The sequence below is a fragment of the Aplidium turbinatum genome, chromosome 2 (genome assembly GCF_918807975.1).
Source record: "Aplidium turbinatum chromosome 2, kaAplTurb1.1, whole genome shotgun sequence".
NCBI classification, from domain to species: domain Eukaryota; kingdom Metazoa; phylum Chordata; class Ascidiacea; order Aplousobranchia; family Polyclinidae; genus Aplidium; species Aplidium turbinatum.
The window spans coordinates 25,192,662-25,210,592 of record NC_137473.1 but is presented as its reverse complement, the minus strand read 5'-3'; the positions used below and the strand labels follow the sequence as shown (position 1 = coordinate 25,210,592).

The 17,931-nt window shown below is 37.9% G+C and overlaps 1 protein-coding gene across 4 annotated transcripts in view; it reads left to right on the top strand.

Moving 5' to 3' along the window:
• Window positions 1-17,931, top strand: part of LOC145765149 (DNA polymerase kappa-like) — a 98,891-nt gene that overhangs the window by 53,938 nt on the left and 27,022 nt on the right. For all 4 annotated transcript variants that reach the window (XM_082576920.1, XM_082576923.1, XM_082576922.1 and 1 more), the window contains 3 exons: window positions 7,483-7,632; window positions 15,643-15,842; window positions 16,600-16,738. In XM_082576920.1, coding sequence (XP_082433046.1) covers window positions 7,483-7,632; window positions 15,643-15,842; window positions 16,600-16,738 — 489 coding nt within the window. The remainder of the gene's footprint in view (window positions 1-7,482; window positions 7,633-15,642; window positions 15,843-16,599; window positions 16,739-17,931) is intronic.

Here is a 17,931-nt window from a genome sequence, read left to right as displayed (position 1 = left end):
ACCGGTTATTCTATATTCGGTATTCTATTTTGCCCATCCCTACATTCCATCTTATCGTTAATGACAAATTTTAAAGAGTACAAAAAACTGCTGAGTATGTATAATACCTTGTATTGAAAAGTAATAATAAGATTGTGACAAAAGGATTAGACGACACTACAAAAGCAGCAAGTCATAAACTTTATGATGTGAAGGCGATCGCATAACCGTAAGCGGTCTTGATGACAAGCATAACGATTTTTCACCAGCTATCTTTAAAATATAAACCACTGTCGAGCAGATGGTGCAGCTGCGTATGAATATATAAGCTCTGATGCCTTGCCATTCTGGCAGATACAGATTTGGAAGATATTAAATCTGTACTTAATTTCTGGTTGATAGATAAAGCAGGAAACTCTGAAAAGTGAAAAACATCTTGAAGGGCTTGGTATAAAGAGAAGAAGACGCTGAAGTGTTGCACTCATGTAGCCTACTAACTATTAGGTATTGATCTTGCCATAGACAAAGTTTTTCAATGTGCTCTTGGCTTATGCCGCTTGAGCACTTTACTGGAGGCACCTTGCTATGCATTGCACAAAGCTCACTGTTCCAGTTTAAGCACTTTGACAAGATTGGCGGTAGTACCATTTTTGGAGCTTAGGTTCCTCAACTCGGAAAACGTCACATGGAGGTATATATCTCCGTGGCCATACCCAGTGTACCTACTGCACTGACGAGGCCGGAAGGCCAAATCTTGCACAAATTGCTAGGGAGCTTGACAGACGACAATTGATTTTAAGGTTTTTCGATCCAATAGTCAAAATCTATTCTAATTAGCTTGTGTTGGCCGTCAGTACCTACATACCAAATCATTGGATCATGCTTTGCATACCTACATGTGTACACTGACAATAAAAATCTCACAATAATGAAACTGTTGAGAACTGATTTTAAACCGGTCGAAAATTCTAAAAGGTGCCTTGGAGTTACGATACTTTTTCAAGCAAAAGATTGAGTTGAAGCAGAGGACACATGATTGCTATCTGAGAACTAACAAAGAACGTTGAGTAACTACTGTAATTGGTGAGATCTTAGGTGCGTCAAACAGACGTTTGGGAAAAATAAAACTCCCTAAAGCAGGAATACTATATAAAGAAATTGAGGCAAAGATAACCAATGCTACTTTACCTAACCTGGGGTGTGAAAGTGTAGGGTCTGCTACTATTCGGTGAGTCCGATTCGGTGAGTCCGATTTGGTGAGTTCCTAACCTCTAATCCTAACCCCTAACCTTAAAACGGCAATGATAATTAGGCTATGGTACCCGATAATTTAAAAAAAAAAAATTGAAAAAATCCCCGTTAAGGGATCGGACTCACCGAAACGGGCCATTCCGGAAAGTGTATTTGCAAAGTTGGACAATCATTTGAAAGTTAGTGGTGGAATAACATCTGTTCAAACATTGTCACAGAAAAACATAGTAACTATTTATGCTTATCTGATTGATTCATATTTTATGAATAAAGATGGTGACGAGAATGGTAATGCGGCAGAACCTCATAGTTCAGGCCCTTAGGGGCAAAAATGAGCATCTTTAGGCTAAACGTGTTACACGTTGTTTTTTTGCATTTTTTTGTAGTTGACGAATCTAACTTCAATTTTAGTGGGTGCCGCAACTTTTTGGGTCACGTGATCACCCCCAAATCGGGGATTCCCCCCAAGTCAATTTTGAGCTCTTTTTACGGCATTTTTATGCAATTAGATACGTTATTTTTTTACATTTGGCTGACTGCCACTACAAAATACACGAGATAAAAATCACACAAAATTATGTTATTAATGACGTCATTGTGACGTCATGTATTAATTTTTTGCTTGTTTTTTTCTTATTGTAGTCGCTTGTTTGTTGTTGGTGTTACTTTTTTGGTTACAATAAGTTACCAATGGCTTTTCAACTGATTTGATTAGTATTGAGTGTCAGTACTAACATATTCAAAATCTTAAGGAATCCAACTTCCGGAAAGTGGTTATTTTCAAGATAGCTTCCAAGATGGCCGCCAAACCATTGAACAAAACAGTAAATTGACCATAACTCGGTCATCATATGACCAAAACATGTAGTTTTAGTGTCTATATCTAGGTTTTTATACCCTGTGAAGTCAATGAGACTATTCTCAGAATTGTTAAATTATCTGATAGCCTATAAATTCAATATGGCCATCCAAGATGGCCGCCAAACCATTAAAATAACAGTAAATTGACCATAACTAGGTCATCCTATGACCAAAACATGTAGTTTTGGTGTCTATATCTAGGTTTTTATACCCTGTAAAGTCAATGAAACCATTCTCAGAATTGTTAATTCATCTGATAGCCTATAAATTCAATATGGCAATCCAAGATGGCCGCTAAACTATTAAAATAACATAGTAAATTGACCATAACTAGGTCATCATATGACCAAAACATGTAGTTTTGTTTGTTTATCTTTATCCTGCATTGCGGGAAAGCGGACTTGAGCGCTATGCATCGGTGTACGCCTTCCGACATACACCTGACCCACGCTGCAGCCGACGGCAATGTCAGTTTCCGGTTGTCTACTCTACTTATGACTTAAATTTGGTACTACCCATTACTCGAAATCGATCACTAGGTAGAGGCAATTATCGTTAAGTTTCTTGCCCAGAGAAACAACAGCAAGTGCGGGTGGCTGGAGTCGAACATGCAGGCTCTCGACTGCGAGCCCAACGCGCTAACCACTCGGCCACGGCTGCCGACACAGTTTGGTGTTTATATCTAGGTTTTTATACCCTGTGAAGTCAATGAGACTATTCTCAGAATTGTTGAATTATCTGATAGCCTATAAATTCAATATGGCCATCCAAGATGGCCGCCAAACCATTAAAATAACAGTAAATTGACCATAACTCGGTCATCTTATGACCAAAACATGTAGTTTTGGTGTCTATATCTAGGTTTTTATACCCTGTGAAGTCAATGAGACTATTCTCAGAATTGTTGAATTATCTGATAGCCTATAAATTCAATATGGCAAACCAAGATGGCCGCCAAAACAATTAAAAATGTACAATAACAATGTATTGTTTATTAATGAACTCGTTAAATTTCTATATATATTTGCGTTAACTGAGCAGGCATAAAGAGCTCATACGATGTGGTCATGTAGACTCTTGACATAATCAGAGTAAAGAAAGCAAATGGATCAAGCATTACTAATGCTCATCGCTGTCACTCTCGATGTCATCGTCTGTAATTATGTGATTGCTGTATGGACACATGAACCAGTTTGGCATGGTCCACATCCAGCATGGTATGGTAGCACATATCTCCGGCAACTACAGTGAGGTGAACACGATTCGCAATTGCAGTGATCATTTTCAGTAGGTTGTCCGGGGCGCGAAATTTTTTTTCCCACGAGATTTCTGTCTCATTGATTCTAGGCACTCTAAAAGTAAGATTTTCCAAAAGTGTTTTGAGAGATTGGTTGATTCAGATTGCGAAATAACTATTTGCCAATGAAATTCTGCAATGATAATAAAATATAAGCTTTCCCTAACCCTACTTTTTTTGAAAAGCTCTTGTGCACCGCAAAATTAATTTAAAGAAAAAAAAAGTTTGACTTTGACGGGCGTCGAACCCTCGTTCGCACGATCAGTAGGCAGAGGATGAAACCACTGAACCAACCGTGCCAACAAACAAATATTGCATTCACACGGTTTTAATACAAACTTTTACCAAAATATGTAAATGAGACAGAAATCTCGTAGGAAAAAAATTTTCGCGTCCGGGGCAGCTTTCATGTCTGTCATGATTGGAACCATCTGATTATTGTCTACTTTCCATCTCCAGTCTAGAGCATCCATACCATCGTCAGTAGCCTACCCATCCTGACCATAATCTGGTAGTAAACTCTGAGGCAGTGGAATTTGGTAAAGGATGATGTAGGTGGCAAACGTTCAGGGTGAACAAAGGACTTGGCTGTTTTAATTTTCTTGACCAATGTATTGTATCGCTGTGTTTCTAGGTTACTACTGCCATCGTTGCCAAACATAACGGTCATAGCTTTGTTTCCAAGATCCTTAATGATGTGGTCTGTCTGATTTGGGAGAATAAAGCAATTTGCACATTCTTTGATTATTGGTTGACTTTTCACTAGTTTCTTGAAAGCGTCTTCTTCCCGATACCAAATATCCTTGACGTTGAATCACAACCGGTGAATGAAGAGGAGCTGTAAGCATAATTATGTCTGGTCCGATGATTGCTTTAAGTTTGTTGATGTCGTGTATCTTGGTTGCGTAAGCCTTTTCGGAGCGGAAGTAGAGGTCTTTAATGTCTGGGTCAGTGTCAGCATAGCGTAGTATCAATATTAAAAGGTCCGTGTCTTCACCAATTAAAGTCGTACTATGTCGATGAGGGCTGTCCATCTGCCGTCTTGACGATGTCAACATCTACATCACCTGGAGCGTTCATCACATTGCAGCTTCTATTCCTCAGTTGAGCAGAAATTAATCCTTCCTTGTTGGAAGCTCGAGGCAAGAACTGCTCCTTCTTTCCAATGAACTGGGTGTCTACAACAAAGTGAACAACCGGGTGGACGTTCATGCCGCGTCTTTGATGGGTATTGTCTTTGATAGACGGACCACCATATCCATCAAAGACCACCGTTGCTAAGCGATAATGACGAATGGTAAAATCTGCATACGACTGTGCAATAGACCCATAACTGTCTCCAGTTTCCATGGCACTCGATGCAACAAGAACCCTCCATCAAGGACGTAGTGATCGGTTTTCGAGGCAGATTCTTTTACTACTTCATAATCGGCTGATATCACACTGCTGACATGTTCTGTGATGGCAGTAGCTATTTGAGGCTTATCTTCTGCAAGAAACAGGGTCTGGATGTTACGTGGCTGTCACAAATAATACTCGTCTTCCTCTCAACTGGTCTGAGTTTTTGGGAAATGACAGCAACAAAACTGCGTTATATCAACTGGTTCAACAAGCTGTGATAACTTCAGTCGATCCAAACTTGTTTACGATTGTTGTAACATCGTTAGATACAGCTCTTAACAATCAAACATTGGACATGTCTGAGGTTTCCCCATGTGATCACGAAGAGGCAGACACCCGTATGTTTCTCCATGTGAAACATGAAAAATCCGATGCCATAGTCAAAACAGTAGATACTGATGTGGTAATTATTGCAATTTCGTGTTTTGACAAGTTAGAAATCTGTAAACTATGGGTTGAATTTGGAGTTGGAGAAAAAACTCGCTTCATTCCAATCCATGATATTGTTTCATCTTCACCTCAATCTCCGATTATTTGCGCTTCTTTACCTTTGTTTTATGCTATCACAATCTGTGATACTGTTTCGTCTTTGGAAAAAAAGGCTTGGGGTTGTTGGATGCTTAATCTTACCGCAATGTGTGGCTTATTTAACTCTCTGAATTTCTCAAGCTCACCTAGTTCTATAAATGACATACAAAAGTATGTCATAGCTCTTTATGGCAATGGTCCTACTATCACGGATGTAGACGAATGCCGTTATATGATGTTTACCAATGGTTGCACTATTGAAAAGCTGCCACCAACGTCAGCTGCTCTGATGCAACATACACGCAGAGCGATACATCAAGCTGAAATACGGAAATCAAGCCTCGTAAATGTTCAGCAACTACCTTCTCCTTTAGCTTGGGGTTGGAAACATAATGATGCAAATCAGCTTGTTCCGTTTTGTCAGTCTACTTGTGGCTCTCGATGTTCCTGTAAGAAAAAATCCATAAAATGCACAAGTCTTTGTTCATGCGAGTACGAAACATGCAATTCGACCACAAAATATACAATCCTCTCTGATGTTTCATCTTCAATCCACATTGACGTTTCATCTCCAATCTACATTGATCATTCAAGAAATGCTTTTGACTTTCTAAACTCTATCTTGTAACTTGAAAAAACTTGTCGTACACGAATTTTTTTAACATCAAATTACGTATGGTAGGAATTTAACATCGAAAACCGCTAGTTTTTTCATCTTGAATTAACAGTGTTAAGACTCTGACATTGCATCATCTGGGGTCGTGTATTAATTTGATTTGTAGATCATAATTAGGCCTACATATTATTTTAAATTTTAAAGTGGCATGACCAAAAGGGAAATTCACTCCTGGTAGCTGCTCTTCTGGTTATTCCCTTGAGGACGTCGTTATTGCGTCATACTGTACTGGAATTATTGTTATTGCTTGCAATATTGTAAAATTTTAAGCATTTGCAAAACTTATAATGAGAGTATTTGACCGCTTTTTTCGGAATAAACTTACCTTTGGTTCCTGAATTTGAAGTTGTCTAGTTTTAATAATGTAATGATGACGTCATAAAAGATGCAATCATGACGCAACTACTTTTAGGAATTGTGAAATGGTTTTAGTAACCGGTACTCCAACTAAAACCAACAGCAAGCGACAAAAATAGGTTAAAAAAGCAAAAAAATATATGTGATGACGTCACAATGACGTCATCAATCAAATTATTTTGTGTTTATTTTGTCTCACTTATTTGTATGTGCTTTTTAAGTTAAAATATACAAAAATCAAATATGTAATTGCACAAAAATGACGTAAAAAGAGCTGAAACGTGATTTCTGGGGAAATCCCCGATTTGGTGGTGATCACGTGACCCAAAAAGTTGCGGCACCCACTAAAATCAAAGTTGGGTTGATCAACTGCAAAAATATGCAAAAAAACAACGTGTAACACGTTTAGCCTAAAGATTCCCCTAAGGGCCTGAACTATCAGAGGAAACAGAACTTGTCAGGTTAGTTGATGAGGATCCAACTGTGACGTGCATCAGCGCAAAACTTTTCTTGATATGCTTTCTATTCTCAAACTTTCCATCAAATAAGAAGTAGCTGAAGATCTCGTGTAGGTTTTTTTGATTTCATTTGTACAGTGTACATGTATGAGTTGACATTTTAACAATTTTTTTCATTATTGAAAAGCAAGGCTGCGCAGCTAGCTGTCACTTTACCCACCCGTCTGTAGAGGGTCATTGTAATGTAGCAATTAAAGTGACGTCAAAAAGATAATCCTTGCGACCTACGCTTACGTATGCAGTATGCACTGTAATGTGAAAATTACAAAGTTTGGTTGCTGGTTGTAAAAAATGTTAAATATCGTATTGTTGGTGAGCTATGTTTGTTTATGGTTGAAAAAATTAACCTCTTTACCGAAGTTACAGTTTTAGTAAAGGCCACTGTATTGACCGAAAACGACACTGTAGATAAACATGCTCGAACAATTTGGATTCTACGCACAATTTCGATAAACATCTATCCTACCCTAATACTGTTGCAACAGCCTACCACCTTCGCACCGCCCTTTGTTACGCCGTGTTTCACCTTCTGACTTTCTGCTATTCTAATTAATTTCTTAGATAGCTGAAAATATTTCATAACATCTGTGTCATCTTTTGAATTTTTGTTTCAGAAGACTAAGCTTACAGCAAGTGCAGGAATTGCCCCGAACCTCATGTTGTCAAAAATTGGCAGTGACTTCAACAAACCAAATGGCCAAACATATATCCCACCCACAAGAGACTATATTGTAGAGTTCATGAAAGATTTACCCATAAGAAAAGTGAGAAGGCTTGCATTCATATTACACGTTCAATTTTCTATAATATTTCTAAAGCTTAATGTAGGAAGTACTTAAAGCCCATTTCCTTACTACCTGTTTGTATAATACATGATGATCCAACATAAATAGAAAAATGAATAACGTAAGAAGTACCATATAATATTAGGGTGGCCCCTTTTGAGGCATTTTTTTCATTTCAACTTGCATGGGTGATTAATTTTTCCCTTATTCAAAAATATTAATAATCCAAAATTTTTTTGAAATCTGACCCTGTTTAGACCCTGCCCCAACAGCATTTTTAAATCGAGCCCCCTAAATCACGCTTTTAATAAAATTAGTACTACAGTCGACTCCACTTAATTCGGCCACCGGATAACCCAGACAACCGCTTTATTCGGCCAAAATGCTCGGGAACGGAACAAAAGTAAAATTTGCACGTAAAAAACTCCCGTTAATTCGAACAATTAACCGCTTAATTCGGACACAAGTTCATGGCTTAGCACTGTATTTGAAGAATTACTGTACTATTTTAGCCCTATATATGTGCGTTACACAATGATATATTTGTTGAATCGCTTGGTATCGAAATACTGTACAGTACAACTAACCTGGAAGTTTAATTCTTGTGCGTTTTGTGCGATCAGTGCCAATTACTGCAGCATAGCGCAGCTGCAATTCATTTATTACGCAACAGTATATTATATACAGTATTTTTAATGCGTTGTCTGCCTTTACGCATGACCATGAAACGAACAATTGATTTTCCGTTTAATTGGGCAAAGTCGTTTCTCTGCTTAATTCGGCCAAAGGTGAGCGGAACCAAAGTGTCCGAATTAAGCGGATTTGACTGTATTTGAGCTAGATATATATATGTTGTTGGCAGAGGTGGGCAGTAGCGCGCTACTGTTTTGGTAAAAGTAGCGGTAGCGGCGCTACTTTTTCGTTGGAGTAGCGGCGCTATTTTTTTCCAAAGTAGCGGTAGTGGGAGAAGCGCTACTTTTTATCAGTTGCACTCCCGCTACGGCTACTTTTTAATTTAAAGTGTCAAAAATACTCGTTTTTGTTGCAACTATACGTTTTTGGTCAAGCAGCTATATAATCGGTTTGGTTGCAAAGTTTCGGTCTTTTGAGAATCTCGTTTTTTGGTGTGGAGCTGCGATCAAGGTTTGAAATCGATAACGTTCATTTTAATTTTAATAATAACTTATCCGAAGTAAAGTTGGTTGGTTTTATCATGTTGGTTTTGTTTGTTTATCTTTATCCTGCATTGCGGGAAAGCGGACTTGAGCGCTATGCTATGCCTTCCGACGTTCACCTGACCCACGCTGCAGCCGACGGCAATGTCTGTTTCCGGTTGTCTACTCTACTTATGACTTAAATTTGGTACTATCCATTACTCGAAGTCGATCACTGGGTAGAGGCAATTATCATAAAGTTTCTTGCCCAGAGAAACAACAGCAAGTGCGGGTGGCTGGAGTCGAACATGCAGGCTCTCGACTGCGAGCCCAACGCGCTAACCACTCGGCCAATGCTGGTTAAAGTAAAACTGTTGACAAACGGTTAGCTAAGATATTTGTTGCTGATAAAAATTTCTTACACGATGGTTTTTGTAAAAAGAAATCATTACAGGTCAATTTTGTGTGATGCCGATGCAGCGATAACAATTTAACTAGTAATTATTTTGTAGTGACAAATTCTTAGTGTGGAACCCCGTACAGGCCACACCCTTCTATTATTGTGGCTGTGCAGTGCATGCATGTCACTCGGTGGTGCACTCACTTGGTTAAACGTCGGTGCAGCAGCAAACAGCAATTGTGGACTCCTTTTTTTCGGACAGAAGCAATTAAGTCCTTGAGCTTTTCGAACATCGAGTTAAAACATCTGTTTTTGAAAGATGCGTAACAATCAATTTCCCTTAGAATGTGTTTTCTATAACAACGTTAAAATGACAGTGTAAACGAATGATAACATTCGTTTTCAAGGTCATTTTTGGGTCATTAGGGACTTGAAGAGTGTTTCCTATAGTGTCATGTTAGACAAAAGTAGCGGAAGAAGTAGCGGTAGCGCGCGCTACTTTGGTCCGAGTAGCGGTAGCGGGTAGCGCGCTACTTTTGTAAATTGGTAGCGGGTAGCGGTAGCGCGCGCTACTTTGGTTTAAGTAGCGGTAGCGGGTAGTGCGCTACTTTAACCCTTTCTGGTATTCGTGTCAAAGACACGCGAAAAGCACGAGACGGGACCATTTGGCCACGCCCTGATTAATGGGTTATAACTCAGCCGCTAAATATCGCACATTTGAGAAAATTTGCATGTACACAGTCAAATGCTGTTATTTTATATTGTGATTATTTGTTTTCGAAATAAATGCTTAGTTTGTGTATTGTGAAGACATATGTTGCAAAAAAGCTCTAAAAACGCGAATTTTGCTGGCATTTAGTCATTTTATGTCCGATTTTCTTCGTTCGAATTTTAAATTTGATGATTTTGTGAACATTCAAAAAAATACTTTGAAACAAATTATTTTTTCCTACAATAAATACAGTATTTTTCATATTCATACTACATCAAGCGATTTTGAGTTTATTGTGATGAATTGCACTGATAGGTTCTCCACATGTGGTCATGGCTGCTTAGCATCGCAGTATCTCTCATGACAAATCAAGATGAATGAAAGCATAAAATAGTTGTCGCGTCCCAGCCAGCAAATCATTTTTTTACATTGATTCAACCTTCGCAGATTGATTTTCTGGTTAAAAGAACTCTAGGTTATCACGTTCTTTCCCAGCCAGCAAAATTGGTCCTTTTTACATTTATTTAACGTCTGCAGACGTCGAATCATTGTTGAAAGTGGTTAATCTACTGGCTGGGTTAGAAGTATAGGTAACACGATTTCCAGTCAGCTGTTTTTTCAGGCGTTTCATTTTATAACATAGAGTGTAGCTTTCATTTCAACCTGCCAAAATGTTTTAGAATCAGAAAAAAAGCTTCTTTTTGATACTTTTCAATTTAGCTAAACGTTGAAACGATATAAAAGCCAACTTTTCTGCCTGGGCTGCTGCGTTTAGCTAAATTTCCCAGACAGTAAAACCCGTCATTTTTCAGACGTTAAATCAATGTAAAAATGACAGGTTTTTCTGTCTGGGTTGTTTAACTTGAGTCTGGCAATGTTGAGACAATGTAAGAATAGTTAATTTTACTTTTACATAATTAAAAATGAAATGTACCACAATTCTGGATCAGCACACAAATGATCGTGGAGTTATGAAAAATTCAGTTTACAAGCATTTAGAGAAACACAATGCTCGCTGTTCTGTTGTGAGTAGTCAGGTAGTGCTTACGCCGGAAGATCGCTCCTTCTCAACTGTAGCCTACATGTCATGAATGGCATGACATACATAGCCTAGTTTCAATATGTGCTTTGTGCAAAAAGGCATATTGCATTTGGAGCGATGATGAGAAATTTTGCCGAGATTATTTCTTTTTTTGGAATAACCCGTTCCTCTGATGTCGTCTACACATAATGGTACAACGCTTTGTGGATAACTGTGTTTGATGATTCGGTTGTGATTAGCCCTGTTTTTCTTTTCAGAAGTAGCAAAGTGTAAATACTAAACTAAAGTAACGGATCATTCCTAGTAGCCAAAGTTTGCTTTTCATGTTTTGAACACGTCGAATCTTCGTAAAAACTGGTCAACTTCACTTGCCGAGATTGTGCAATGACGCAACAAAAACTGCCTGGGATTTAGATAAAACGATAAATTACACTATGAGTCCCATTGCGTTTCGTTCTTAGTTTTACAGTAATGTGTGATTGATGACTTGACTCGCGGTTGACTGCGGCCACTGTGTATACAATAGCAGAAGCGATGAGTCATTTCGAGGCCGATTGCCAAAATATAGGAATTTAGACAAAATTTCGGAACAACCTGTGACAAAATGCTTATTGTGAACCACATAATGTTCCAAAAATAACCAAATTAGGTTTAAACGATGCTCAAATGATAAAAAGTAAAAGTCAAGAAATATCAGCGCTTTAGGAAAATTCCTTCTATATAAAATTTCAAAACTAGTAAAGGGCGGGACCATCAGGTCCCGGCTGATAACAGGTCGAGTTAAAAGTAGCGGGTGCCCACCTCTGGTTGTTGGTATTCAGTTTTATTGCTTTTCAGAAAAAGGAAGACACTTGCATGCCTTAATTCAAGATTTGAACAACTTCTACTGTATATTAATTCATTTATAGTAGGCCTATCATTGCTTCTTAAATTGACCGATGAAGTGATATGATTTCTTTCTGAGAGTTAGGTAAAAGACAAAGTGATGGAAGTACTACTAATTTATTGACCAGGAAGAAACAGCACATCGCATTTCACACAGTTTAACTCCATGTTCTACAGATTGAGTGTGACTTGGACAATTTAGATGAAAAGGATGTTCCACAAATTGCTTAATGTTAATGCATAATTTGGTCAGGGGAGGTTCAATCAAGGGAATGATTCCTTTTTTGTTTGAGAGGTAAGATATTGTGGAGCACCCACTGCCATATATGATTATCATTTCTATATAAGATGTTGCTTCAAAATTTAATTTGCAAAGGTGAAACTCTCGCACTGAGTAATTTTACGATTGACTTTCATCATTGGTGGTGCACCAAATCTTTGAAATTAGTTTGACTGCATTAGCTTGTGATGGTTTTGTTATCATCGCCCAGCATTGCCAAAAGCACATTTTCGGGATGAGCAAAAAAGCAATTTTGTTGAACACTCTGTTGAATGACCAAGAGCACTTCATTGCCATTGAATAGATTCTTTTCCAATTGCATTTCTTGAAAAAAGATTCTTTGGCTCATCCCTGATAGTACTTTTATATTTAACTTGAATGTGACTTTTCCAATAAACGCCAACAATATATTTTGCATTAAGGCTCATATTTTTGTAAGGTGCATTTTGTAATTGGTATCTACGGATATGTAAACCCTTAGAGCTCGTGATTCCAAAGTCAGCCAGTGAGAATAACACAGTGGACCAATTTCGTTATAGACAAAATCAGAGCTTTCGTGATCATCTCCGGAGTTAACAGTTAATCACAAAATTGGTCCACTGTGCCATTCTCGCTGGCTGACTTTGGGATCACAAGTTCTAATGGTTTACCTATCTATGGATACCAATTACAAAATGCAAAATTTACAAAAAATTTCAAGAAATGCAATCGCAAAACAATCTATTCTATGGCAACGAAGTGCTCCTAGTCATTCAACAGAGTGTTCAACAAAATTGCTTTTTTGCTCATCCCGAAAATGTGCTTTTGGCAATGCTGGGTGATGATAAAAAACCATCACAAGCTAATATAGTCAAACTGATCTATAAGATTAGGTGTACCACCAATGATGAAAGTCAATCGCAAAATTCTACAATGCAAGAGTTTCACTTTCCCAAATTAAATTTTGAAGCAACATCTTATACAGAAATGATAACCATATATGGCAGTGCGTTCTCCACAACATCCTACCTCTCAAACAAAAAGGAATCATTCCCTTGAATGAACCTCCCCTGTCGGCTGCATAGCCGAGTGGTGTGAGCCCTGGAAAGGCAATCGAAAGGCACCGGTTCAACACCGCCCAAGAGCATGCGGCTGTGTCTCTGGCAGGACACTTAAAGGCAACTGACAACAGCAACATCTGGGCGGATAGCCAGGCAAAAACGACAAATTGGTGAAGCTTTGTGCACCATAGAAGGAAGAAAAAAGCCATGGATCGGGAAAAAAGTATCGTGTCACCAGAAATTCCAAGCAAACATAGATTCTATTGTGTGAAATGCGATGTGCTGTTACTTCTTGGTTAATAAATTAGTAGTACTTTTATCACTTTGTCTTTTGCCTAACTCTCAGAAAGAAATCATATCACTTCATCAGTCAATTAAAGAAGCATTTACATTGATACTATAAAATAAATTTTTAAAAAAGTTGTTCAAATCTTGAATTAAGGCATGCAAGTGTCTTCCTTTCTGAAAAGCAATAAAAATGAATATAAACAAGCAACATATATCTAGCTCAAATAGTACTAATTTTATCATTAAAAACGTGATTTAGGGGGCTTGATTTAAAAATGCTGTTGGGGCAGGGTCTAAACAGGGTCAGATTTCAAAAATTTTTTGAATTTATTAATATTTTGGGCTAAAACAAAAATTTATCACTGATGCAAGTTGAAATGAAAAAAATGCCTCAAAAGGGGCCACCCTAATATAATATATGCATTATGCAATCTTAGCATTCTTTTGCGTGTCAAAAAAAAAATTTCTGAAGTAGAAATATGAGCTGATGTACTTTTCCTCGTCCCTGTTTCCAAAGACTTGTATTTAATGACGAAATATATTCTATGTAGTTGAAAACCTCTTTGCTGAAACTTAATTTTAGTATTTAACAAAACTTTTAGAGAAAGGTTGATATTTTCAACCATCTTTCTGCTGGTTGTTGAAGTAGGCTTTTCATTATTCCTCTCCTCTAGGTGTCAAATAATGAGAGCTGTTTACACAGTGTTCTGCTCAACCGCACACACTCAAAGTTGACTATCGTTATTTGATGACCTTAGCTTAACACACAACACACAGAGTTGTGTGTTCATTATACAGGGTGATCATCCCAATTGTAGACAAATAATTATTGAAATAACAGTACATCCAAACTGGAAAAAAATAACAAATATAAAGAAAAATACAAAGAAAAGTATAACTAAACAAAATGTACTCTTATTTTTCACTTTCGTTCATTTTTTTCACCTTCACCAAACGCCTTAATCTGTTTTGCACTTGACTACAATGAGGCATGTATGGTGTCTGATGATATTTTTTTACCAACGAGTGCACAATTTGCCTTCAGAGCTGTAAGTGTAATGCTTGAACGATTTGAAGAACAGGCTTCACTCCCTTAGATACACCATATTGCGAAGTCCATTGGGTTAAAATAAGGAGAGGATGGTGGCCATAATTTTTTTGGCCAAAACCCTGTCATATTCTCCTTGCACCAGTCCTGGACAAGATTCACTGTGTGGGATGTAGCGGTAGCCTCGTCCTGTTGAAGAGTTAGTCCATCTTCTCCAAATGTTGCATTGATCCTGGGAATCATTTTCTCCAACATTTTCAAATAAACATGTTAATAAACTTTTACTCCCTTTTCAATGAAGAAAATGATGATACCGATGAATGAAGAAAAGGGACATTTTTTCACCAGTTGAAGTTACCCCACCCCAAACCATCACAGAGGCTGGTTTCTGTCTCCATGGGCCTTTCATTCAGTGGGATATCTTTTTTATTCTTTGCATAAATGCGGGCATTCTGATAATTATGCACAGTCTGGACAGTGAATAACTTTTCGTCTCTCCGAAGAACTGGTAGCTGCGTGCCTCATGCCTCAAGTGCACAACAGACTAAGGCTGCCTTAGTAGGGTCTGCTACTATTCGGTGAGTCCAATTCGCTGAGTTCCTAACTCCTGACCCCTAACCCTAACCTCTAACCCCTAACCCTTCAACGGCAATGATAATTAGGCTACGATACCCGATAATTAAAAAAAAAATTCAAAAAATCATCGAATAGGGAATCGGACTCACCGAATTGGACTCACCGAATCGGACTCACCGAAACGGGCCATTCCGGCCTAAGTAGGGCGTTTAGTGAAGGCAAAACGAGGATATATTGAAAAATAAGAATGCATTTTGTTTATTTATATTTTCTTTAATTATATGTGTAATTTTTCTCCTGTTTTGATGTACTGTTATTTCAATAAATATTTGTCTACACTTGGTTTGATCACGCTGTAGCTATAGCGGTGGAAGCCGGTTTCATGAACCATCTGTGGAAAAATCCTTTATTTTAAAAAACTTCATTTACAGTTTAACATATGCAGTTATACACTTAACACAAACTGAAAATTGAGATGTTCCTGCTTTCTGTTTCTTATGAACTAGGTGGTTTGCAACTTGAGCTGCACCATACCATACCTCATTTGCATTTCTCTTGTCTTAGGTCAATGGGATTGGAAAAGTGAGTGAGCAACTTTTGTCCGCATTACAAATAAAGAAATGCGGAGACATGTACACTCACCGAGGCACACTTGTTTTGCTATTTTCTAACATCTCAAGCTCATTTTTCCTTCGAACAAGCATCGGCGTGTCATCAAATAAAGTTGTCAATGAGAATACTAGGAAAAGCATAAGTACCGAAAGGTGACTAGCCTAATTGTCAAAAACTTGATTTCATCTAACAAGGTTTGTCAACGATTACTTTTTGTTTAAAAAAGGTCTGACTCGATCTGTTGCACAGGGTTGTTACTTTATAAAATCAAAATATTGTTGAATGCACGTGGTACGTGTTTGTGTTGGGACTGAGCGTCATCATTCGAAACTATTACCGATTTTGCTTGATGATGTGAGGAAGTAGTAGGTAGTAGTAGTCCAGTTGTAAGCCTGTAATATCCCCTTTACCGAGGGTGGCCACATTCACCTCCAAGGACCTCAATCGCTTTCACACCCTGCCTCCACGCCGATCTGTCTAATGCATCCTTTCTTGTCAAGCAAATGTTTGAAACCACCTTATGTTGTGTGCAATTGACTATGTATTATATGCTGTTGTATGTTAAATATTATACATATAATCGCACTTCCTGTCGTGGCGGGTTTAAACCCAGACTGGGCGATGTACCAATTGTACCATGCATGCTGATACTTTTCTGCATGATGGAAGATTTTAACGATTGCATAGTATAGCATGAGCCTGAGACCCTGAACACTATGTGACAATATATTTGTTTTGTTTATGCAATACCGAAATTTGTGAATCATGGTGTTGTGTTTTCACAATTTGATGCAATCTACTGGTTCAGCAACGAAAACAATCCGAATTAACCTTGTCACCAATTTGCTCAGATAGCAATTGGATGTACTGTGTTTTTTAATTAGTTTATCCATTTTTTTTTCACTGTAGAACCTTTCAGTCGATTTCAAACCTCGATGAACTGTGTTCCAAACTCCGAGAGCTTTGTGAGTCATTATCTGAAGATGCTCTTCATCACAGCATTCAAGGGAAAACAGTGACGTTGAAGATAAAGACCATTAATTTTGAGGTAACAGTCATTTTCGGGCATAATGTCCTGCGAATCTCAATAAATGGCAGGTGTAAGTGATAACTTTGTTGGTATCCATGACATTAAAGTGTGCCGTGGACTTTCGCCATCAGCCACGATAGATATATTTTTCTCAATAGCATCATAGACTTGCCTTACCTGGAGATTCTAGACTCGACTGCTTGGTGACTGGCGTTTATCATTTTGGTTCTGAGCCACTGCTTGAGGTTCTGCTCGGCATTCTTCCTGCGAGTGTAAAGTGCAGGTGTCACATTGCATGATCATGGTCTTCTCTTTACACACAACATCCTATCGTTCAAATGGCCTATTTTCCATAACTGAAAACTCTAATCAGTAGTTCTCAACCTTTTAAGGCATACAAGACGGTACCCTACAGAAGAGAAAAATAGTTTGTGTCACCCCATTGCAGACCAACAATTTTTCACCTCGAATGAAGCGGGTTGTTGGAACAAACCTTAACATTTTTCAAAAGATTTTAGAAAATAGTATCTGTAGCTTCTCTGCTTAACTTAAAGCAGGTAAGTTTACTTGTTGTACGTACTAGGGTGCATCAGGAGCCCCGACCATGCAATTTTTATTTCTTCTATTGTTTAAATTGTTAGGCTATATGAATTAGAATGTGTGGTAAAATATTATTTAATTCTTCCAACGTTTAGGTATGCCACACAGAACATAAAGATTGATCCAGTACAGGCCATACAGGGTTGCCACGTAGCAGATTTTATTGCAAAATTTGAGAAATTTAGCAAAATTTTAAGCTGTTTGGCAGCAAAATTTTGAGGTGGCAGAATTTTTAAGTTTGTCAGATTCATAAAAACTCATAAGAATAGTTGAATTCCATTGAATTTGTGACAAAATTGTGGTTCTATCTTGTTGTTTGTGAAGTAAATGGTGGTTATGTTTCGGTTGTAATCATTTGCTTTTAACAAAGTAACTATGAAATCTAAAAATGGAAAGCATATTAGTTCATTTTAGTGGGTTTCATTTCAGCTTATCTTAGGGGTAAACTAAGCATAATCGGTTTGGAAGATTTTTGGACACTGTTTGGCAGAACATCAAATTTTAATCTGGCAACCCTGATCCAGTAACTGGGTGCAATTAAATTGCTAGGTGCTCAGATAAACTGTACTAAGGTAAAGTCGCTGATTTTCGTTGTTATATTATATAGTGCA